Raw genomic sequence first — 25,574 nt, forward strand, 5'->3', positions numbered from 1 at the left:
TCAAAGAAAGTCAAGTTCTACATAAAAGCACATGAATATATTTATTTTTTTGTTTGTTTGGTTTACTCTAGATTTACTGGACACATTGAATTAGTAGCAACAAAGAGACATCAAATTGTTGACTATTCCAATAAGCCTTGCACACACTCACACACTAATCTGTACATCAAGTAAGAAGTCAACAAAATTAGAATCTAACACAAACATAAGTCATTGGTTGACACTGTACAACACTGTATGTCATGATGTGGTGAACCAGAATTGGCAGTGGAAACTAATAACAAAATGATATGAAACATATGACAAATGAAGGTCACAACTCTCTCAAGTTACTGAAACCGCACACACAATTTGGTTGAGAAAATCTATTTAAAAGCTTGTACAACTGATTTTAAATCATCAAAAATTATTAAAGCAAAATAATAATAATGAACAAAAAAACAAGCTCTACTGAGTTCACAAGTGGTTAAACAAAATAAACAGATGAAACATTTTAGGCTTATTTTTTGCCCCTAATAGGCAGAGCATGTTTTAATACTAATAATGTTTACAGCACACCAAAAGAAATTGACAGTTTTCAAGATGTTTAAAATTAAAATCCAATGTTCTTTTTTTAAAGCTTATTGAAACAATAAAAGAAGTTAAACAAAAGATAAATTTAAAATCAATAAAAAAAAGTTAATAATGATAATGTTTCCCATGAAGAACTATGAGCAATGAACTCTAAATTAAAAAAAAAATTAATCACAAGTTTATTGTCTATTTAATGAAAATTACCAATAATTAAAGTTCAAAATGGGACAGTGCTTTCAAATAATACAGCACACACACACAAACCCACCAATTAATTGGACAACAATAATTACTAAATGAATGACAATTTAAAAACACTTAACTAACAACAGAAGCTTTTGGTCTCAAGAAATCCACTTTATCCCAAATCTTTTAATTTCTAATGCACACAAGAAAGTACTGAGCCATACTGATGAAGAGATGATAAAGAAGTGATTTGAAAGGGTAAGACAAGAAGGGGAGAGGGTGAAAACAAAGTAGCACATTTGCTTTGAAAACAAAACAAAGGGGACTGACAAAATGGCAAAAAGTGTGATTTTTACTGAAAACTCCCAAGACAAGTGTAGAGAATATCTAGAAAACAATGTTCATACAACACTTCAACAATAAATTGTTACAAAAAGGACTCCTGATAACAAACAAATAATACAACTAATGATGAGAGAAAAAGAGTGACTTGTGAATGAAACATTTTTTTTTTGTTGTTTTTTTTCAACGTGTTAAATAGAAAAATATTTCTTTTATATCTATAAATTTGAGGTAAATCAATCAAAGCAACAAGCCACTACTTTACATATCAGATATATATATAAATATATAGAGATTATATATTTATACATATTTCAATATAAAGTATGTATATATATAATATATATACAAAGACATTCACACAAATATACATATAAAATGTAAATCATGAAAATTATATACATCTTTGTATTATAAACAAAACAAAAAATGGCGGCAACAACAAAGCCATGAGCACTGGTGAATGTGAAACTGGTAGAGACAGACAAGAACATGAGTGAACATTGGGTTACAAGACTGCAGCCACTAGACACTTTTGTTAAAAGTCATCATTTTTTATGACAACTTACATAGCTAAATTGTTTACAATCATACACAAGGAATTTGCTCATTAAAAAAATATTATTACAACATGTACACAGACCCATTGTGAAATTATTTTCATTGGAGACATTCGATACTAAGCCCTGATTTGAAGCCTCTATTGGACTTGTATGCTTGTTTGAATATAAGGTCTAAAGATTCTGTAGCCAATACCTCCAGCAAAAAAACAAAAAAAAAAAAATGGTGGAAAATTCAAAACCTACGACTATTTAGAACTTCAAAAAAATTTCTTCAGATTAAATCAATTCAAAAGATCATAATTGTAAATAGCTTTTACACCTGCTAGTTCAGCAAAAATATCACTGTCTATTACACATTATACATACAATAAAAATACATTTAAAAAAATGTATTGTCTTCCTGCTGATTCTAAATACATCTGTTTATGCTCTCAAATATTAAAAAACTTTTTGTCCTAATTTTTTTCCTTAACAACAACAACATTGTAAAAAAAAAAAAATATCTAAATGACAATAATTTGAGTTGAAAATATATCACTGATAGGTAAAAGGTTAAGTAGAAGATCTAGCTTTGGCTAATTGGTCAAGGATGTATGTACAAGCATAAACAATATGAAACAAGATTAAAACATGAGGGCTGTCAAACTCAGCTATTGGTAGAGTCAGATCTAGGTTGAGACTAAAGGCTTAGAATTCAATAACATACAGCCAATTATTAGACTAGTCTAGTAGCTAAAAAGCCAACATTCATAAAATTAGAGAGTGTACATATTTGGGCTTATACATTTTTTTAATGTAAGTAACTTTTATTAATTGGCTGGATTTCCAATAAAATATGCACATAAGGAATAATTAAATGACTGCTAACAATCATCTCTAATAAGATTTAAATATAAACTATGTTTCAATATCCTTTGTCATTATCATCTTTTGGAACTGTACTAGTGCTGCTAATGCCCATAAAAAGATTATACATATAGTTGACATTAAAACAAAAATTCAATCCATACACCATCACTCAGAAATGTCAGTCTAAAGAAAATATCTAGAGCTTCAATGGAGTCTTTACAACTTGTATACCCCCCCCCCTTTTCCAAATTAATGTTGTTAGCAATTACAGTAAATCACACGCTCACACTTTTCCAAGCAAATCTTTTTAATTTGTACAAAATCTGAATGATGTGGATCAAACAAATTCTATAAAGCAAATACAAATGACAATATGGTTCCACCAAATTCTATATACCAAAAACTCATGACTAGTCATGACTTTGTCAACATATATAGTTCCTTTTAAGTTCTGCAAGAAAACTGTGTGAAGTGGCCTAGCAAGGTTAGATTGTAAATCCTCAAAGTGTAGCTTATAACAACAAATATAAAGCTCTAGCATATTATTTTGGTCACATGACATTTATTTAGTCATTTTGCTTATAGTGTCAAAAGTTCTAAGTTAGCTCCTTAATGAAAAAAAAAAAATTCTACATTCACTGCACAAGCAAACAAAACATCTGCTACAAGCAAACACAACATCAGCTACAAAAAAATACAATCTCTCATTGAAAGCCCTTCCTGCTAAAAGAATAAAATACAAGTCCATGAAAAAATTGTTTTAACATGATGATAAACAACAAGAAAACCAAACCAGAAAAAAACAACAACAAGAAGAAAACAAAAGGCCTGGGTTAGGAGTTGGGTAGGAGTTCAAACTCATCGCTAACTGTCACCATAGGTACATGGAGGTCATCAATAACTGGAGTGTTTTTGTGGTCACACAGCCCACACTCTTTCAGCTTCCATTCCCAGTCTAGTTTCTGAACAGCATACAGAGATTCTGCCTCGTGGTGGTGACGCAGCAGAAGAAGTTGCTAAAACAAAGTAAAAACCATTGCTCATTTATTTTACAGTTATTTAAAAAAAAAAAATTGATACAAATGAAAAGAATTTAGATAAAGAAGGGTTATGTGCCTTCAATATTTTTTTTTGTGTTTTATGTATTTTCGATTGAGGTGTTAGTAATTAAGTTAAATGTTCTTGTTTCATTTGTAAATATTTCTCTGAGAGTCACATTTAAATAGATCTAGATTAAAAGAGAAACAAAAATGTCTTGAAAGCACTACTTAATTTAAATGATGTAAATACAGACTAGATCTAATAAAAGCAGAGGAACAGCATGAGTAAAAAAAGAAAAATCCATTGTCTTAGTTGGCATCTTATAAAAAAAAATAAAAAAAATTCTCATTTTGAAAAAGTAAACCCTATCTTTTCTACTTAAAAATGTTCTCTCACAAATAAACTTGTATGAGTTAAGGTTCAAACTCAGGAAGAAGCAGCAATTACTTTCAAGACTGGCTATAAACATTCCAATTTAAAATTAATACACATACCTTAATTTTTTCATATTTATCATCCACATCTTGTAGCCAAGAAAGAAACTGCCGACCATTGTATCGAGACCGGACATTTTTATCTCTGTCTTCAACCTGAAAAAAAAAATTAATTAAAATAATAAAGATAAATGAAATTATTACACTTTTAATAATTGCTAAATTAGCTTGATAATAGTTTACAAAGATAAATATTTTTATCTACTTGTTCTAATTCCTGCTGGTTATAGATTTCTTCTTCTCTTAAAATTGTACAAACACTGAATGGTAATGTTTGATTGGCCATGGCTCTAGCAGCACGGCCATGTTCCCTCAGAATCTCTTGTTCAATGGACAACATCAGTTTTTCCTAGTGAAAAAGACAGAAAACATTGAACAAAAAATACAAATTATATTTTAAGCTCTGGTTAAAACATATCTAATTATCTTGTTTAATTATAAGACCATTATCGTTAGCAGATTCTGCAGGACAAAAATGAAGATCTTTTTTGACTACTTATTGTACAAACACTGAATGGTAATGTTTGATTGGCCATGGCTCTAGCAGCACGGCCATGTTTTAGTTATGGATTATCTGGATACCAAATAGCTATTTTATAGCACATAGTTCCTTATTTACATTGCTTCAAAAATGGTATATATAGCATATACACATGTGCATAGGAAAAGGACACTTTAAATTTATAAAACACAAAAAACATACAATGACATTACCATAAAAGCCTTTCTACTAAATTCTTTTATGAAATGGGACCAATGACAGAAAGTGAGTCTGGGAACAAAGGAGGGCCAAGACTGACCCACAACCAGACCTGATCATTAAAGCACAATGCAGGGCAGACCACAGTCCAACTGGTTTGTACTTCACATGGTTCAGGCCAAATTTGCATCCTTTGAAAAGGTAACAGTTTCTCATAATCCTTTTTGACTATCCCAAAAATTGCCATATATATTCTGTATGATTAAGTTTGGGAAGCCACTTGCTCTTAGAGCCTCTCAAGCCCCCACCCCTTACATGGAATTTGATGATAATGTTGTTAAGATATGATGATAGTAAAGAAGAATTTTTAACCAGAATTTTCATATAGAGGAATACAAAAATGGTTTAACAGAATTATAAAGGAAAATAAATTAGAATAGACTTACTCTTTCAATTACATGCTGCAGCCTTAATCTGTATCTTTCTTTTTCTTGTTGTATGAAAAATTCTCTCATAGGCTCAGTGACCAGATTAGGTGGAGGTAGCTATTAACAAATATGCTAATTAGTGTTTGTTTTCTTGAAAGAGATTTTTTTTTCTCATTTTGTTTTTAAATTAATATAAATTGAACAATATATTATTTAAAATATTTTCAAATGTTAATCTTTCTAGGTTTATAGCTATCTAGATAAGCCATAAGAGAAAAGGTTCTACACAAAAACTTACCATTGGAACTGACAAAGTACTTGTAGAATTGCCTTGTAAAATATAAGTACAGTTGACCATTAAAAAATCTTTAAAACCAGTTGGAGGTTTGGGTGCAACATTACAAAGTGTCCGGTGCCGTGAAGCTATCTGAAGAGGGAAGGAAATAATTAGTTCTGAAAACCCATCTTTGATAGAGTTATCACTTAGGATTATCTTATTATTATGAAAGAAAGGTTTGAAAATTGGAAGTTTTTGAAAATGAAAACTAGATGTGTATCGCTATTTATTAGTTTTTAAAACGAACAGGTTGGTAGCCCGATTGTATAAGCCCTGCCCCAACTGAAAAATAGAATGATATGTCTTAGTTAAAACATGGTTACAAAGACAGTTTGAGTGGAAACACTAACTTAAAATCAGCCCCCGAAGTGGTCCACCTAGAGTCTTCATAAGGATTCGAACACAGGACTTCCAGTTCCAAGTGCTTTACCCCTCAGCTACAGCATCTCCATATATTTCTTTAGCGTACACTTATATTTTTTTAAATAATAATTATTAACCTTATTCATACATTCAAAATTAATAACATGTTACATGTAATAAAGAGAAACTAAAAAAGATTTATTCTTCTAACAAAATTAGATAAATTGGCAACACGAAAAAAAAATTCTTGACCTACTTTAAGCTACAATTGTGAACAACAAGACTTTCCCCTCGCTAATAAAAATTAATATCCCCATTGTCATTTGTCATACAAAATAGACAAAGATCTAGCTAGATCTAGACCTAGTTTTAGATCTAAATCTAGATTCAAGATCTAAGTCTAGGTCTAGAACTAGATCTAGAATTAGATATAGAATCTTGATACAGAATCTACTATATCTAGACCAGAACTCGTATGAATTTACACGTTTAATCTTAAAATTACTTGACCTAGGCCAATGTTTTGATCTTGGATAGTAGGCCTTTTGTTACCGGGTAATGGAGTAATGATGTACTATCCTGTTCTAATCCAATTCATCTCTTTATGTGATACTATTGTTTACATAACAAAAAAAACTGCACCCCTAAGCTGTCAGAAGATAAGTTATTGCGTTAATACTTAAAATTTTCAATAAATTATCATTACATTTATAATAATATATTATAAATATATCTAGATCTGGGCTCTATTTAGTCTTTTTTAGACTGTTAAGTGTAAGTCCCTATAATGAGGATATGTCAAAACTGCGCGCTATAAAAGTAGTTTGTTATTTTTTAAACTTATAACTAAAACGAGGTTCGTATCAAATTTTTTTTAAGAACAACATTTGTATTAGCATTCTATTCAATGAGTTAGTAAATAAATGGAAAATATATTTTATAATGATCCATTGATTACCATTGTGACCTTAGATGCAAATTTTTTGTACCAATGCGCAAATCTATGAATGAAGCTTGAATTATTAATGAAGAAGTCCATGACCTTTTTAAAAAAGTTACCTCCCCTGAAGTTTTTCATTGAAAAGTGGTGTAATTTTTTGAAAAATCTTCTTGCATATATATATAATTTAAAAAATTAGATGTTTCACTTTCGGAAAAGAAAAAGTAGCTGTTGCATCAGAACTTTGAATGATCTAAATTATCATGATGTCTGATTTTCATTTTCTCTTCTAGTTTGCGAAATCTAATAGCGTCTTTTCCCCTTTCGGAGGCCGTTAAAAATATATACTTTTAATATCTTTAGAATGAAAAAAAAAAAAAAACAAATACTAATATATTTTTTTTTAACTAAGTCATATCATTCTATTTTTTAAAGTTTATTTATTTATTAGTCTGAGATGTTTTTTTTTTTAATATTTTTTTTCAAAATGTTTATTTTGTAAAGAATTTTTAAATTCAGAGTTACCTCCTCTTAGGGTATGGGAAGGATTTTTCAAACAGGAAATTCTAACCGGAAATAGGAACCTTTGGTTTAAACACTGGTTGATATTTAATAAATTATATTTTTAAGCCTATAATAATGAATATTGAGTTGTACATGTGTTTGATATCTAGATCTAGGTGTAGATTTTATGTGATTTAATAGGATGTAGATGTGACTTGAGAATTTAATGTGTAGAAGTTATGACCGACGAGGATAGTTTGTAGTAATGAACGATGACTAATAGGTGTAGATTGATAAAAAGAGGCAGCTATATCTTAAAATAGTGGCACGCCTGGGAGGCAACTATAAAGACTATAAAGATTTTATTTTGATTAGAAAACGTTAATAGTGCTTAGTAAAGATAAAAATGGCATTGAGAGTTACCCTTCTCCGAAGATTCAGATATGTTTCATAAGGGTTTGGTGGTTTTTCCAATGGTTGATTTGTTTTTGATGATGTTGTGTTACCAGTTGAAACCAAATGAGTCTGCTGTTCTGTTTTATTTCGCAACTTTCTTTTTCTTGGTGGGAAACTTGAGTCATCAGCAGCAATTTCATCTCCCTTTTGTGACCGTGTTGTACTGCAATTATCCACCTCTTCTTTAACATCTGTACCACCTAAAGATAACAATACATACAGAAAATATGTTAAAGTTTCAGCAAGCCATGTGTGTATTTGGAATTTTTTCAGCAACAAATGAAGTTTCAAAACTTTACCGACTCAATAAAAATTAAAATTTAAGCTTTTAAAGTTACTAATAAAATTGTATATGTAATATTATACAATAAAGCACAATACACATTTCATTTGTCACACTGAAATAAATGTTCTCAATGAATGTTCAAGTCAAGACCTACTTTTTTGACAACAGATACACTACAAATATTGAAAAGAATATTCAAAAATAAAGAGTAAAAATGAATATTTATGGAAAGGTCTTTTCAAGATACTATAATATAAAAAAGAAAGACAAGGAAAAATATTGAAGTTTAGATCAATTCTTCAAGTCAGTCAAGCTATATTATTATCAGAGAAATTGTACTAATATTAATTAAGTTTATATTTTGTTTATTTGAAATTCTGTTCAAAGTTTTGGACATCTATGTTATTTTTCTGCCGATTAAGTTTGAAAGGATTTAACTCCAATCAACTTAATATTGAGTTACTTCAGTATATAATTAAAAGAATCCTCAAATGTGCTATAGTATTGAGCTCTATAGCTCAAGAAAAATAAAGATGAGAGATAACTTAAAAAAACAACAGAAAATTAAAAATAGAACAAAAAATCTAGTTTCAAATTTCTACTTTAATAACTTTAGGGCAGACAGAAAATGCTCATTAGCAGAAATTTGTAGAAAAAAAGTTGAGAGTATTTTTTCGTTCTGTACAAAACTAAGAGTAGACTAGCTCTTCCTGTTCAAACAACATTGTACCTTATAAAGAGTTAACTGTTAACACAGCATTCTATTGCAATAGGAATAAATGTGTTAAATAAAAAAAACTATCCAGGACTTTGCTATGATTCAGGGTTCCCTTGGGAATCTTGCTCTAAGTACTTACCATTTTTTTCTTTTTCTGAGGGTCTCTCAGCCTTTTGCTGTTGCTGCATCATAGCTGTATGTGAGCGTAGTGTACGGGTTGGCCTCTTCTCCTTGCCTTCATCTGATTTACCACCTGATCCGTCTGTCTGTTCAGCACGCAGATCACTTTCACGAGATGCTGTCTCATCATTGTCTAAATTCCTAGCATTTTGTTCATTTTTCACATCTGATGAGGAAACTCCAGCACCAGATCTAGAAGAAGGTCGAGAAGTTGAGACATCCCCACCATCCTGATTAGATGTAAGGGAACAACTCTGTAATGCTCTTTGTTCCCCTTCATCTGAGACATCCCAGCCTTCGCTTTCTGTGATGGGATTCACCACATATGGAAGTGCTGGTTTGGTTAAAGGTTTTGAAACATTAGCAGAAGGCCCACCAACTTTGGGTGGCATGATGATTTTGAGTGGAGGAACTTTGGGGGTTGAAGGTCTACTGCCCTGTTCAGAAGAAACAGGATTAGAATCATCTTGGTCAACCCTAAGGGGAGAATCACAGCTGCTAGTGTCTGATTTTTCTTCCAAGCGAGCCCCCCTGCTAAGCTCCATGGAGGTGATGTGACTGGCAGATGGCATTGTTGACACCAATGAGACAACTGCACTTCCTGAGGCTGCGATAGCCCTGTCACTTAGACCAGTCACAATGCTACCACCACCTTTGTTTCCTCTTGCTGAGAAAGGTTGGAATGGTAGAGAGGTAGGAACTGTCCCTGGTCTAGAGTCTGACGACACATGTGAACTGCTGGAGGGAGCTAAAACTGTGCTGTGACCTGTCTGATATGCTGAAGAGTGCAGTGGATGATGGGGTAATCCAGAGCCCAATACTGTAGAGGATGATAATGATGAAGATGGCAAAGAAGACGATGATGACACTAAAGAAAACTGACAAGATGTTCCCATACGCTGAGAATGTGATGATGTGGACGAAGGTTGAAATGAAGATGAAACACCTGATTGGTCCAAGCCAATACTTGAGCTGGGTAATGTCTGTGTTGCATTTGGTAACTTTGAACTGTGCCGAGACCCTATATGTGTGACATTTTGGCCAGGAATGTGTTGCTGAGAATGCTGTTGCTGCACTGAAAGAGATGAATGTAGCTGCGGCCGAGGTGGCTGACATGTCTGCAGAGAAATTTGCTTGCTGGTGTCACTAGGGTGACTTAAGTTTGAGCAGAGAGATGTGCTATTGAAAATATTTGAGGTTTTAGGGTTACCGCTTTGAGTACTAGAAAACACATCACAAAGTTCTTCACCATCACTGTTAGTAGTTAAATTATCAATCCCACGTGGCGTAAATGGTTCAGTAACAGTTCTTTCTAAAGGAATAAAAGTTGACACCGAAGCACCTTGCGGTGTGACTGTTGAATCAGGGCAACCATCATCCATAACATGAGCTCTACCAATTCGAAGGGATGTTGACTGTATCAGTTTAGTGTCTTCTAATTTTGGAGGCTTTTGCCGATCAAACAAAAGTCTAGATGAATTAGAATCACTTTCTGAAGACACCTCACAGCCAGGGTCAACCGTCAAGACATCCCACTCTGTCTTGGGTTGATCGTCCACATTTGAAGATTTTTTGGTCTGTAATTTCATAAGCAGCCGAGTAGAGGCAGCTAATTTATCAGGTGAGGGAGGAACATGCTGCCGCCTTACATAGGAGTTTCCTACCACACTAAGAGAGGTAGAACATCCAACAGTAGAAGATATTGAAGGGAGTGGACCAGCAAGGTCTTGCTTATTTGGTGTACCATGTGGTTTAAACTCTGTAGAAAAATGTAAAAAAAATTTTTGTTACAGAAACATTGTCTTGAACTGTAAAATGAGTTAGTTCCACCAATAAACTATGGATACGCTAAATTTTCTAATTTGAAAATTGTACTACTTAAACCTTCTAAAGTATACTATAAAACATACAAACCTTTTTTCATTTAAATTTTTATTATAAAATTATGAATATGAAGTATCCTTTCTAATTATATTTTAATGCAGTGATGGGCAAACTACATCCGACAGGCCAACTTTGCCCTTAAAAGGTTCAATCATTAAATAGTTTATAATAATAATAAAAAATAACTCACAGAGTATAGATTCAAGTTTTTAATAAGAGTTGATCTAAAAAAAATAAATTTGTTGACAAGTTATTTAATGCAATTAGTTGACTAAAAATGATTGTCTCTTTTCACAAGGTTAAATTCACTGAATGCTGATAAGCTTATGAATTTTCGAGATAACTAGAGGAGACTTTATTGGTGAATTGAAAAGATTTCAAAATTCAGTGCAATGGAAAAAGATTAAGCTATTTCCAGAGTGCCATTTAATGTGGCATGTGAAATAATGAAACAAAACTAACAGGCTAGAATTAAACTACACTTTAATTACCATTTCAATTATTTCTAAATGTTTACAAATTAGTTTTACAATTACTCTATGCCCCATTTCAATCAAATTATGAAGTATAGTTACAAAAATTACTTGAAGCATCATAAATCACATAGCATTTATTTTGATTTTATAAACATGTCTTTACTCACTCGCTGTATTTTTTTGTAATCAAATTTTGTTTAAGGCCCACCAAAATGTTTACTTGTAGTTTTGACCCCCTCTAAAAAAAATGTTTGCCCATCACTGGTTCAACTAAGCCATTCATGAGATATACAGTTCTACTGGAAGACTACTAAAAGTTAGGATCACATGCAAGAACCAGAAACCTACTTTAAATATAGTAACTTATCAAAATTAAGCTGAGAATAAAAAAAAACAAACTGTACCCTATTTAAATTAAAATCATTATTGCTTGTCTCAATTTAAATAAATAAATTTAAAAAAAAAACAACAGACTTTGAAAAAAAAAAATCAACAAAAAAAACAACAACAGCAAAAATAATATACCATCATCAAGGTTATTGCGATCATCATCTTTACTAGAAGTATTACTATCCGAAGACGAGTCCTCAGTTTCAATATCACTGTAACTGCTTGTTCCTTTCAAGAGGGCCTCTATTTCACTGTTGGAAGCCACATTTATGGCAGTTTTGCCTTTAAGGTTTGGTTGATGGGGATTGGCCCCATGGCTAAGTAACAGCTGGACAAGCTAAGAATAAAAAAAGTTATATTTACATGAAATTTATAATCAGAGATTCTGAAAGTTATAATAATGAAATGTGCAGTAGCCCTTAATTTTTAGTAACTTAGACACTATATTCCCCTCTTTGAAATGTAATACCTTTTTATGTCCATTGCTTGAGGCATCATGTAATGGGGTGTCATCATCAAAACCTTGAACATTTACATCTGCACCAGCTTTCAGCAAACAACGAGCAACTCGCAAGTTGCCAGAATTACATGCTTCATGTAGAGCTGTCCAGCCTACGATAGAAGAAAAACATAGGCTTTATAATGATATTTAAATTATGAGATATTAATTAATGTCATGTTTTTCACTTTTAAAGTTTATATTTTAAAAAAATCCAAAAAATGGATTAAAAATAAAATGTTTCCATCTTGAGATGGCAGAAGAGAAATGGCTTGAGAAGTTATGGTAGAGAAAGGAAAAAGAGGAAGCAGCTATGACTGCTGGGAAAATAAGGGAACAGCTTCAGAAAAAGAGCACTGTATCTCACAAGGACATAAACAGATTTTTTTAAAAATAGAAAAATAGAATAGGCATAAGTAAATAAGTTCAAAATGTATTTAACTATGAAACAAAAAATTCTACTGTCTTGCCTACCTGCATAGTCTTTCATATTGACACTGGCTCCAGCTTTTATCAAACGCTTTGTTTGCTTATAGTCACCTTTTTTGGCAGCCATATGTAAGGGAGCCTCTCCACGCTCATTTCTTTTATTGACTTTCTTGTCAGCGGGAGTGCGCTTTGTAGAGCTAACCTGACCTCCTGAAGAAGGAGACTTGGGTGATGCATCTGAAGCAGTTTTTACTTGTTAAATTTAATGTCACAAATTCATTTAATAATAAATAGGTAGAAAGTACAGACATTAACCAATCATCTTGCTTCAGAAAAAAAAAAGTTTATTTAATAAAACATATCTTTAATATAACACTGTTGGGAATTTGATTTATCAATATTTTTTTTTAATTACCTCCTACAGTGGACTCATCTTGCATTCTCATTAAGAGCGCCATCTGTTGTCTCTCAGACAGAGGCACATTGAGACGAGAAACACTGCCAGCACCACGAGGAGACCCTATCCCCACATGTTCAGGTGATCCTTCTGGCATAGTTAGACGCTTACGTTTTACCTGTTGTTGAGCTTTTTTCTCCGCTGTGTAAAAATAATAATAATAATAATACAAAAATATAGAGAAAACATTAATTGGCGACAAAAAAAGTGATACACTTAATGGCAAACTATTAAAAGTTTTTTTTTCACACGTTTATTCTAAATAAATGTATTTTTCCCTTTTATAGAAAACATTTTCACAATGAGAAATGAAATCACTCAATACAACTTAGGGGAGCTACCACCTTCTACCAAGTGCTTCCACAGGTGGCGGATGGGGGAAGGACTCTTAGATTTAAGGGTTAGCTGTGAATACCAAATAAACAGCCACAGACCAACTGGTTTGCAGTCATGGAGGATGAGGTGGAGTATTCCTGTGGTTACAATATTTACTAATATATCATTCCTAACTCTAAACCTGGGTAGATGAAGCTCTTTAGCTAGGGATAGCAGTTCATCTAGGAGAGAAAACTCCAAAAATAAACACCTGCTGCCATGCAGATGATCTTGGGTGATCAAAGGCTATGGGAGCACACTCAAAAAGAAAATCATGCTGAAGTCAGAGTCAATGGGCCTCCTGGCACATAATACATTGACACGCAACCTCAACTATGTAGGAGTTTAGTAATGATTCTAATAGGTGTGGCATCCTGACTGTGGAATCCCGTTGCACAGGTAGGGGGCCGGGCTCTCCCCCCCCCCCCAACTGAAGGAGCCCACACAAGCGAACTGGTGGTTCCTACAAGACACTGGCACCAAAACAGCCCAATAGAAAGAAAACTATATGGAGAGTTCCCTGATTTGGAAACCATTGTGCAGTTCATCTCATGTATTAATTTAGTCATCTGAACGCTCCAACATAAAAATGAGAAAAAAGAAGAAAACCCAATACATTTTATATTAAAAAGGTTTTTATTTTCAATTAAAAAAAAAAAAATTTAAACATCTCCACACAATAAAAGAAGGGCTAGTTTTTAATCTGCTATATATATTTATTCACTTACCATCCTCTTCTGTGGGAGATGTTGGAGGCACAACTTTCCTTTTGTTTAATTTGCCATCGTTTGGTACAAGTTTGCTCAAGGCAGATTTGTCCTAATTTGAAAAGAAAAAATATTTAAAAATTAAGAATTAATTATATTGCTTTTAGAAGTAACTGTTAAAAAATAAGATTGAATAGAGTTTGCCTTATCACACAAACTCAGAGACAGCCCCCACTGTATCTGCCAATGGACAAGGAATTTTATGCCATGTTTTTTTTTAGTATCTAAAGAAATTAAATTTCAAATAATTATTTTGGGGTGTTTTTGATCCAAAAAAAAAAAAAAAAAATTATTATCAATAATTAACTTTCTAGTTTATTTTTAATTATACTGTTAAAAGGAGAAATCGGCTTTTCAATTTTTTTTCAGACAGACAGCACGAAACTAAAAGCCCCCTATTCATCTTATAAGAGCAGCTAAAAAAAAAAAAAGAGATTTGAGACTAACATAGCCCTCTGTGTAAACAAAAGGCATCCCACTGCACGAACCACTATGTAATAAATTTTGGGAGATTTTTTTAAAAAATGCTATTTTTTTTATATCAATAAGTGAATACACCAATGAAGCTAGAGTTATGAATGAAAAAGATCACACAAAACTAATATAAATAAAATAGCTCTTTTCCCCATTCGGGAGCCGCTAAAAATGGCTTCTGATTTTTTCTTTGTACTACCAGTTTTAAACTCACCTTGTGAGGTGGGGATTTTTTCTCTGACATTTCCACTTGTCCTACCCTTTGAATTCAGTAATGGCGATGGGTAGTATATATTACAAAACAACAGACAAAACAAAAAGGGTTGAATGCTGGAAAACATTAGGTTTCCGGTGGATTGATGCAAAGACTATACAATTTAACATTCATTAGTAGTGTCATGTTGCAAAATTCGTTCAATCTGGAAAAAAAAAAATTCTTTTGGTACATTTCAGCTTACTTGTATAAATTTATAAAAGCATTCTAAGTATAAATTTCCCTTTTATTTCTTTATGATAAATAAACAAGATTTAACCAATAAATAATTATTTTATAAACGTCTTTATACTTGTTTTTGATTATTCCAAAAATGTTATTTTTATAAGTATTAAAATGTATGCACAATCTTAACTTCATGCATATTTTCGAATCCCTGCACAACGAATACACATAAATTTAAAAACAGTGCAATGGATCCAGCAATATTCTTTAACTGGTCTGATTTTAGTTTAAATTTCTTTTTGATTCAAGTCAATTATCTTGGCTAACCTACATCCCATGTCATGTGTCAACAAAGACCATTTCATTAAAATTATATGTTATTATTTTATACATTCTCCTTAGTCAAAAGTATTAACATAAGACTGAACCTTTCCTAGGCCTGTATAGTAGTTTACTATCTAGATCTAGGTTCCACAAGACATAAGATTCATAAGATTGTATTTGCCAGAAGTGGAAATGGATTATAATAACTTGCACTCTAATGCTTCCAATGGCATGCTTCTCAAATAGCCTCTGACAACAAGTCCATATCTAGCCTGAAGGAGCTATTATCACAGACATGAGAAAGGTCAATCATAGTCAATGTGACTCAAAAGCGAGTAACTGGTGCTAAACCAGTAAGCTTCCCCATGGCGGGCAACCCACATAGGATGATAGGAGAAGGAAAACTCTTAAATACCTCTTCTGCCATATACGGTAAGGATGCAGGAGTCAACCCTATGGAAAAATTAGGAGCCGCAACATTTAGGCAGCACACAGTGACAGTGTTACAACCCAAGCTGATAGCAAACTCCATCAGCACATGCTATTCCTTTGGGCGGTGGACACATCAGCTGTGTGGAGTGGGGGAACAGCTGTCTGGGTAACATTGTTTGGACTAAACACTTCACTAGCTTATTTATAATGCCCAGGAATTCATTTCATCTCATTTTGCAACTGAAAGAGGTCATTTCTAGATCTAAAATCTAAATGTAACTAGATTCTAGATTTTACTAGATACAGAAAAACTAAATAAGTGAAAATCTAGATCTATAACTATATATATACAGTCTAGCTATCAATAGTATCAAGACTTGTTGAGTTTTCACTTTTCTCAGTTCTGAGACTTTGCTAGTTTTTTGACTGCATTCATTACTCATTATATTACAATTCATAACATCATAATCATTAGCTACTGATAAGTATCATTAATAATCATTAGTAGACTTAGTGGACATTACTCAGATTACTATCATTACTGATAAAGTTTTAAAGTCAAAGTGATACTAAGTCATAGTAAGTCGTCTAAGACACTAAGATTACTACTTTACCATTAATTAGTTATTAGGCCTTATTAGGGGTATTGGAATCAGATAATTAAATGTGTTTAATATCTATTCTAGAAGTAGTAGAAGACTATTGACTGGTGCTAGATGTAGATGTACATTACAAGTATAATAAAGATATATACAAATCCAGATCGATCTGTGTACTAGCCAAGTAGCATACTAGCATAGTAACTTATCTTATGTGATAGTACAGTAATAGCCTAAATAGGGTCATGACCTATATTCAGTTTCTTACCACAATAATGAATAGTCATGGATCTAATCAAGAGTGTAAGTAGTTTTGACCCGAAAGTTTAACACATTTACTGTGATATTAGAGACTTAGTAATGCATACAACACACAACATGGGATATTGAATTTCATCAACATTTGTAATTATATCCACATCCATTTCGAAAACAATTGGATCGGCTTTCACTGCTACAGTTTCAATACAAGCATGGCCGCCATTGTGGAAGTGACATCCGCGAACTTTCCCGATTTCAGCGAATTTTCAAGATGAATATATCAGCACAATCTTAACTTCATGCATATTTTCGAATCCCTGCACAACGTATACACATTGTAAAATATGTCACAATGCTAAGAAGTGCACAAAACAATGATAAATTCATTAGTTTATGATACCCACCTTTTAAAGACTATCTCATAGACTAAAACAGAATCTAATGTCGAATTTGATTGGTGGAACGAACGAAAGAATGCCGCTTCCTTGCCATATGTAACGCTTGTATCGAGTGGATGACATTTTTTTTCTAAACTAAAAATAAACCAAGACAGGTAACTTCAAAATTAAAATATCATTATTTCTTGTTATTGTCATTGAACTTACATCTACAAGCAGAATGTCCAGATTTAGGATTATGCAACAATAAATCTAGTCTAGAATTTAACAATATCTAGATCTAGTCTAGTAGATCACAAAAAGTTAGGAATTAGTTACCGAAAGTTAATTAAAACTCTGAACAATATAAATAACTTCAATTCTGATAACTTAAGTAACTAATACTAGATCTAGAGTTACTAGACTGACTAGAGACTAGATTCCTAGTAATACTAATAACTAATACTAATACTACTAATATTACTAATAACTCTAATAGACTCGAGTCTAGTAAGTAGTTTCTACTCTATTGAAACTCTATTCTCTAACTTTAAACTCTAACTCTAGATTTAGAATTTAGATACGATAGTCGATATATATATAGATCTAGATTCTAGATCTAGGACTTACAGACTAATAGTAACTAATACAGTAATGTGACATAACAGTACAGTTCATAACTCAGTAACTTAATTAACTGTAACATTGTTAACAATATTATTAACATTATTTATCATTATTTTATAAAATATTAAATTTCTAGAGTCATTCTCTGATTCTAGGCTAGTCTGAATAATAATTAATAATATAAATATTATATTCACAAAATTCAGGGCTAACATAGTTTTCATGTGGAAATTACTATGTTCGTAGATGAATTAAATAGTAAGTTCCGATTATTTTTGGCTGATTCATTCTGTACCAAAAGTGAACACCCTAACCAACAACCAAGAATACTTTGACCAGCATCTTTGCAGAAACTACAAATATTTTTGGACAAGATTTTATTTTTTTACAGGAATGAACTATTTTGTCTAATACATAAAAGTGCTGTAGTAGACGTTTCAATAGGCTTATAAAGAAAGAACTCATATTTAAAACTGCCATCATTTGTATATCCTGGCTTTCTTGTCATCTTTAATACTATAATACTGTTTGTCCTTGTAGGCAAAGCTGGGATGTTTGTTAACAAAATGATGTTTCAGTTTGTACAGCCTTATTGACTCATTACAACTTCATTACAAATGATGCGTTTTTTTCAATTCCTGCTTTAACTATTTAAGTAAAACAAAATTGTAAGAAATTTTCAATTGATATATTTTCTTTTCTTAACGTTCTTTTGTTCAATATCAATTTTCAAGGTTTGTTCCATAATGGAAATATTTCCTTCATCAACATGATGGCATATTGCTAATTATAAACGAATGTGCTTCTTGTAAATTTTCACCCTATAAATAATTGAAATAATATAGAATCTATTATATTGCAATGTTTATGCAGCAACATTATAGTGTTTGAAATGATTTAGATTCAGTTGTTTCTCAACATCTATCCTCGAATTACAATTATAGTTTTTAAAAAAAGTGAATAACTTTTTAAAAAATGTGTAGAATGTCATGTTTTCTAGAAGAAAAATATATTTTTCTGATGGTCTTAGGCGACCCTGGTAAATCGCCCAAGGGGGTCCACAGGTTTAGAACCCCTCCTCTACACTATAGAATACTCTAGTAGACTCTCTAGTCTAGACTCTAGATCTATATAACTAGATGATTAGATGTAGGCATTCTAGCCTCTAGAAAAAGTTCTACATCTACTAGATCTAGATCTAGACAGTCTAGAATACTCTACTCTAAGATATGACTAAGAGTCGGAGTAATCTAGTCAATCTTAGACTTTAGACTGAATCTCTAGAGTCTTTCTAGAATCTAGATCTAGAGACAGAGTTAACTTAGAGTAGATGAGTCACCAGACCTTTAATTATAATATTAATATAATTTATAATAATAATATATATATAAATATATATATATATATAATATATTAAATATATCAATTCTAATGACCATTGACACTAATTTTAAGACTGATTGATGTTGGATGATCATGAAGTTATCACTCAAATCACTGAACTTTGTTATGTCTTAGAATTTATAATAGTGACAATAGTCTCTATATAGAGTATAGAGTGTACTGTTCGTACGACACTATTAGTAGTTACAAGACTCTCAATATTAATTAGTAATATGTACTAATATTAGTGGTATTATTAATAGGGCTAACCACTTTCAACTACTGAACTAGATCTAGAATCTATTCTAGATCTACTTAGATTACTTCTACTACTTCTAGATCTAGTCATTTTATAATAATTTTATATTTATAATTATTAACTTCCTACAATCTAGATATAGTTATTTCGAGTACTACTCAACTCTAAAAAAACCCCACAAAAACATCTAACATTAACATTAACATTAGATAAGGAAGCTTTAGAAAAAAATGACAGCCCTACTTATCTTGGAGTCACCTATGACCCGAGACTAACCTGGAAAAACCAAATAGATAAAACACAGAGTAAAGGCATCCAGAGACTATCCCTCTTGAAAAAATTAGCTGGCACAGATTGGGGAGCTAATCACAACATCCTGAAAAAGACCTATACCAGTTATGTAAGACCTGTACTAGAATATTGTGCCACAGCATGGGGCTCAGCAGCCCAAACCAACCTAAGAAAAATAGACAAGGTTCAAAATATTGGTCTAAGGATAATGACAGAAGCAATCAAAACAACACCCATAAGAGCTATGGAGGAAACCGCTGCCCTGATTTCTCTGGATGAAAGAAGAGAAATTAAAATCCTTTATAATATTACATCATTGTTGTTGTTTTGTGAAAACTACTTGTCAGGAAGTGATGTAATAAAATTAGAGCTTTAATCTTTAATCCTAAAATATAAACATTATTACAATTCAAAAAACAGTAATGAAAAAGTGGTTTGAGTGCTGGGACTATTCCCCAAAAGCCCGTGGAGTCTAGGAGCGCATGAGTCGCCCTGACTGCACTTCCCCGTGGTGGAGGCTGTCCAGGCCTGAGCAAGCTATTATAGCGCAGTGCAGGACAGGCCATTGTCCTGTTGGCTCATATTTCTCACGGCTATGGCCAAATTTTGATTCACTGTGCCCCCGCTGCGGGGAGGAAGAGGAAACCATGCCTCATATTCTGTTTGACTGTCCCAGACTTGCAGATCTCCGTCTCGAAAGGTCTGGGAAACCAAAAATTCTCAACCTGTATAGCGACATATATGCACATGCACTACGCAAGACAGCAGGGTTTCTGTCCAGGGCTTTTGCAAGACAGGATTTGAGCCTCTCAAGCCCTCTCTCAAATGGAGTTTGATGATGATGATGATGATTAATTCATTTTTATGTGTATGAGTCTAATATTCATATAATTGTGTAGAATACTAGAAAAAGTAGTAGGAACCTAGACTTCTACTACTTTACTTGATTTAGATCATTGTCACAGTATTGCTGTGAAGCTAAGCCAAATAACTCAATGAATGGGAGTTAGAAAAGATGAGGATGTTTAATTATACAATGAATTTGAAAGTATATCTAGACAAACACACATAAAGATCAGCTTTTAACTCACAGTTCCTTTACTTGTCATCTTCCATATTTGGGGGGGGGGGGGGAACTTCATTGCAACATTGCATCTTGTTCCTTCTAGAATAGTGCACAAGATAGTGTGCACTTTCTGTACTATGTGGATGTGGATGTGCAGGACAAAGTTATAACAGTATAAACAGTATATCTAATAAGTACATTAGAATTAAGACTTAGATAACTAATAATTTTATCTTATTTTACCTTACCACTTTTCACATTTGAAAATTACCAGCTGTCAATGTTCCAAAATTGATCTTTTTTTTTCATTGTTTCATTTCAATAAATTTTTAAGGCTGAATACAATAGTGTTTTTTTTTTAAATTCTTCGGCATGTAGACTCACAATTTGTACATGTACGAATTATGAAACTGAATGTCCATTCCTTTTTTTTATAATGGCATAGTAAACAGTAAAAATAAACAATATTTTTGTTTTGTTCTAATGTTTTTAAAGCTGAAGGCACATGTTTTTGCATGTATTGTTATAGTAGTAATGCTTAGGTTAACAACTGTTTACATTTGTTTACATTAATAAAATTATGTTATCTTATTATTATTATTATTATTATTATTACATCTTCATTTATCATAAACTCAGGGTTTTAAATTTTGGAAGGGATGGTCCTCTCAGACTGTTTCATGGAAGAGTAGACAAAGCAAAGATAAAAAGGCCAAATAGTTTGTAAGTGGAGAGCAGTAAATTGTGGAAAGGGGCTTTTCTTTTGGATTCTTTTGTGAAAGGAGTAAAGCAGAGGTATCTTTAAAATAAGTTTAAACAAACTCTATAGCATTCAAACTCTTGCCATTTCCAAGCTATTCAATATTGATTAACACACAATCTTTCCAGTGTTTGTTATGTTTATATTTTAAATCTAATTAAGAAAAATCAAAACCCATTTTTGAAAATGTAGTCTTTTACTTACAGATGGATAAACTACTCTGTAAAACCCTAAGGCCTGAATGTTTGATAAAGAAGGTTATAAATTTACTACACCATCGACATTTAGTGGAGGAGTGTATTCATAACAGATATTTAAAAAAGAAGCTATCTAAGACACTGATTTCGCAACTAACTACAGTACAGTCACAGCTGGTACTAACACAGAGGCCAGAATCTAAGGTTTATCTTATTTTCATTCAGCACCATATTCACAAACTGTTTTGTCCTGTTATAATGAACAAAACAACAGCCAATAAAATATTATTAGTTAATCCATCTAATTATTCGAAATTAAAAGTTCATTGTTTGAAAATCAGTTTTTATTCAAATATTTAATTAGGAGGGGGCTCTATTAATATTTTTCTTACAAATTGTCTTAACTTGCAAACCCTTCAGTTTAGTTTCCTTTTCATCAATGTAAATATAATTGAATTTTCTTTTTGATACATGATACATGTGCTGAAAACTTCAGCCTAGTCCACAAAACTATGTTAACATGCCTGCATGTTATTAATGGAAGCACAAGTTTAACTTTGAAATAAAAGATTTATATATATTTTCCTCAGTAAGGTTTGAATTACTGAACAATGTTTTCATCAACTTAACATGTTTTCACAGATATTGCCAGCATTAAAGAAATATATTCAAGTGCTTTCATATTATTTGATCAAATCAAATAGATTTCCATCGAATGTACATTTCAGTTGGATAAATGCAGGTATTAACAAGCAAAATACAAAAAAATACTTTAAAAAACAACAACTTATATTAAATGTATCAATTAGTTTGGATCAGTCGTGTAATTAAATTTGTAATAGATCTAGACTAACATTAATAAATCTGCGATTAGAAATATTTTTACCAATTGTTGTGCTCAATTTCATGCTTTTAGCTTTCTCAATACGCTATGATCCTATCACTTGTCTGGACCAGTTGGAAAGGGGTAGGTTAGAAAGAGCAGATTATCTGGGTGATCGTTTTTTAAATGTATTTATATTTAAAAAAAAGTGACTACCTGAATTCGAATTTGTGGGCGCCTCAAGAAATAAACAAAGGGATATAACTCTTTTTCATACTTAAATAGTACAAAGAAATAACACAATCACTGTCATCATACCTGCCCCTATCAGCGATATCTTAAAGGATATTCCTTATTAATGAATCATGGTGAACAATCTGCATTATTTTTAGGAACATCTCTTTGTTTGTCAAATAAAAATAGCTGATGCCCTTACAATAACCATTGCTGGAACTAAGCTTCTATTAATTGAGTTGAAACATTTATAAAACTGAAAGGTTTGTGTTGCAGATATAAACAAATATCTTTATTCATCATCTGAGAATGAAAACCAGAAAAAAGAAAACAAAGATGAATCTGACAAGGCAAATAGGCAAGAGAAGCCAGATGATGAAGAAGAGGAAGCAAGAAAGAAAAGTGAGTTTTGCTGTAAATTTTAAACAAATCTGATTGATTGAAATAATAGAAATTGTTTTTAGATCTGATTCTAAGCAAACATTCAGAAAAAAAAACACTATATTTATCTATTGATTGCTTGAAACTATGCATTAAAATTACTGTACTATAATCTATGCCAAAGTTCTGAAGATGTATCAATTTTAAAAGCAAAGTTTTAGATTAATCAAATGATTAGTTCATAATTTTCAGGATGCACTTAATTTATGAAAGTGATAAGCAACATTCTGTTTAAAATGTTTCATTCTTTCAATCTTTGATGCCAGGTACAACATGACTGTAAATATTGTAAAAAAATATATATATTTTTTGTCTTTCAGTGGAGCTGATGCGTTCCTTGTTCACCTTCATATCTGTCTTAGTCCTTGCTTGGATTCTTTCCCCTAGCAGCAATGACCAGAGTTCTAATATCAAATATATCTCTTGGAGTGAATTTTATCATAACATTTTACTTAAAGGGGAGGTAATAAACTGAATATTTAAAAAATCTGATTTCTCTTTAAAATAGTTTTTAATAGTTTTACAGAAAGAGTAAGTAACTTATGTTTGAACTGAAATTATTTTTATTTTTTTCTTCAATTTCACAAAGGTCAAAAGCATTTATATTCATTTTGCTGCTAAAGAAGGTGAAGAGGATATTGCAATTATTGAAGTTCATGAAGGTGCTATAATTAAAGGACAGGTATACAAATTATTAACTATAAGTAGAAATAGAATGATTGGATTTACTATTTAAAAAACGCCCATTGAATTACATAGTTTTAACTCCCCTGTTCAAATATATAAATATTACAATATATTTTTTCTATTATAAGTAACGACTTAAAATACCACTCTCCTCTTTAATCTCAAACTCAATGAAAAGCCTTATTATTATTATAAGTAACCTTACCTATATGCACCTTTTTTTCAGCCAGCACGAGGACGATTTTTAATAAAAATTCCTAAAGGTTTTAATTTTGAGGAGAAAATTAGGCAAGTGGAAGATGATCTTAACATGCCCCTGAATGACAGAATACCAATCAGATATGGCTACTCTAAGTAAGGATGTTTTGTTGTTAAATCAATAAAATAATATTATTGCATTCGTAATTGTTTACCTATATCCTTGAATCATTTGATGCATGGTGATACAGTTTAAGATTCAAACATTAATATTTAACATAAGGTAATATGATGCTTATTGTAGCAAGTGGTCTTAACATTTACAAACTAAAAAGTTAAGCTAGTTGTTTATTTTTATTGAAAATGAAATTAAAATTTTTACCTGTGAAAAAAAAAGACTCAAAATTGATTTTATTTTGCCATGGAACTATTGAGTTAAAAATTGTTCAATGTGTAAGCTTAGAAAAAAAGACATGCCGAAAGCTCAGGGCAGTTGTAAATTAAATTGGAATAGGCTCAGCTAACTGTGATCCAAATGTAATCTGTTTTTATAGCAAAAAATGAATTCCTTATCCACTTCAGTAAAAACAAAAATTTAAATGCTTGTTGATCTTTGCTTGTGAAGGGAGATTTTTACTACATTTTAATTTTGTTTCTTACAACATAAAAATTTTCTTTTTCTTTCTGAATCTCATTTAAGATTTCTATGTGAATAAATAAATTGATTTAAAAAACATTATTGATGATAGACATGAAAATCTATGTATACTGTTTGACCTTAGTGACCTGTAGGGGGAACTATTCATGACAGACTAACCGGCTGGACTATTCATGACAGACTAAGCGGCTGGACTAATAGAGTTGTTGATTACATGGTTTGTTAGAGGTCTGGTTGTTTATATTTAAATGAATGATAGGGACATGTAGCTCTAGGTTCTATATAAAGGCTTGTAGTTTATTAATAAAGTTGTTTGGTGCTAGTTGCTTAAAAATGTCTTCGATGAGTTGTTGTGTGGTCTATGATGTTTTTACTACTAGTTCTATTTACTTACCTTTAGTTTTGTTTTATTACCGTTACTTAATTTGATTACTAGTTTTTATTGATTTTCATGCATGCTTTAAAACAATAATCTTTCCTCAGCTCCTGGGTGATGTTGGCATTACAACTAGCCATTGGTCTAGTTTTGTTCCTCTTCATTCGTCAAATTTTCACTTCCATGATGAAAGGCAAGGATGGAAATGTGCCAGACATGATGGACTTTTTATCTGTATGTCTTTTATGATCCTTTATGTCTTAAAAATAAGTCTTTTTTTTTTTCAGGCTTTCAAATAAAACCATTTAATTATGTTGTAATAGTATTTTTTTTTATCAAGATTTTTTCTGTGGGATGATTTTCTAAAAATCATTCTAGCATTAATTTAAAGACATTCAGTCATTAACTCCTTTGACTTATTAAGTAAAATT

At 31.7% G+C, this 25,574-nt stretch overlaps 2 protein-coding genes across 10 annotated transcripts in view; one reads left to right on the forward strand and one right to left on the reverse strand.

Moving 5' to 3' along the window:
• On the reverse strand, positions 1-17,305 carry LOC106056900 (ankyrin repeat domain-containing protein 11-like). 3 transcript variants are annotated; one of them, XM_013213816.2, is made up of 14 exons: positions 17,171-17,305; positions 14,926-15,130; positions 14,199-14,289; positions 13,054-13,236; positions 12,684-12,875; positions 12,180-12,322; positions 11,846-12,047; positions 8,920-10,719; positions 7,744-7,976; positions 5,475-5,603; positions 5,195-5,293; positions 4,254-4,397; positions 4,049-4,144; positions 1-3,529 (listed from the first exon to the last, which is right to left on the reverse strand). In XM_013213816.2, the coding sequence occupies exons 2-14, from the start codon at positions 14,953-14,955 to the stop codon at positions 3,347-3,349; spliced, it is 3,525 nt and encodes a 1,174-aa protein (XP_013069270.2). In that variant the 5' UTR covers positions 14,956-15,130; positions 17,171-17,305; the 3' UTR covers positions 1-3,346. The 3 variants fall into 3 exon arrangements, with proteins under 3 accessions (XP_013069270.2, XP_013069272.2, XP_013069269.2); XM_013213818.2 differs by lacking the exon at positions 17,171-17,305 and adding an exon at positions 16,774-16,909 and having other exon boundaries at positions 12,684-12,848; XM_013213815.2 differs by lacking the exon at positions 17,171-17,305 and adding an exon at positions 16,774-16,909.
• LOC106056892 (paraplegin-like) overlaps positions 16,708-25,574 on the forward strand; it is a 21,656-nt gene continuing 12,789 nt past the window's right edge. Inside the window, exons 1-9 of one of the 7 annotated variants that reach the window (XM_056034297.1) lie at positions 16,708-16,808; positions 21,409-21,564; positions 21,736-21,930; positions 22,369-22,468; positions 23,060-23,185; positions 23,545-23,687; positions 23,814-23,906; positions 24,138-24,265; positions 25,251-25,377. In XM_056034297.1, coding sequence (XP_055890272.1) covers positions 21,736-21,930; positions 22,369-22,468; positions 23,060-23,185; positions 23,545-23,687; positions 23,814-23,906; positions 24,138-24,265; positions 25,251-25,377 — 912 coding nt within the window. In that variant the 5' untranslated portion in view covers positions 16,708-16,808; positions 21,409-21,564. The other 6 variants (XM_056034300.1, XM_056034298.1, XM_056034299.1 and 3 more) reach the window with 6 other exon arrangements.

This window comes from Biomphalaria glabrata, chromosome 7 (assembly GCF_947242115.1).
Source record: "Biomphalaria glabrata chromosome 7, xgBioGlab47.1, whole genome shotgun sequence".
In the NCBI taxonomy this organism is placed as follows: domain Eukaryota; kingdom Metazoa; phylum Mollusca; class Gastropoda; family Planorbidae; genus Biomphalaria; species Biomphalaria glabrata.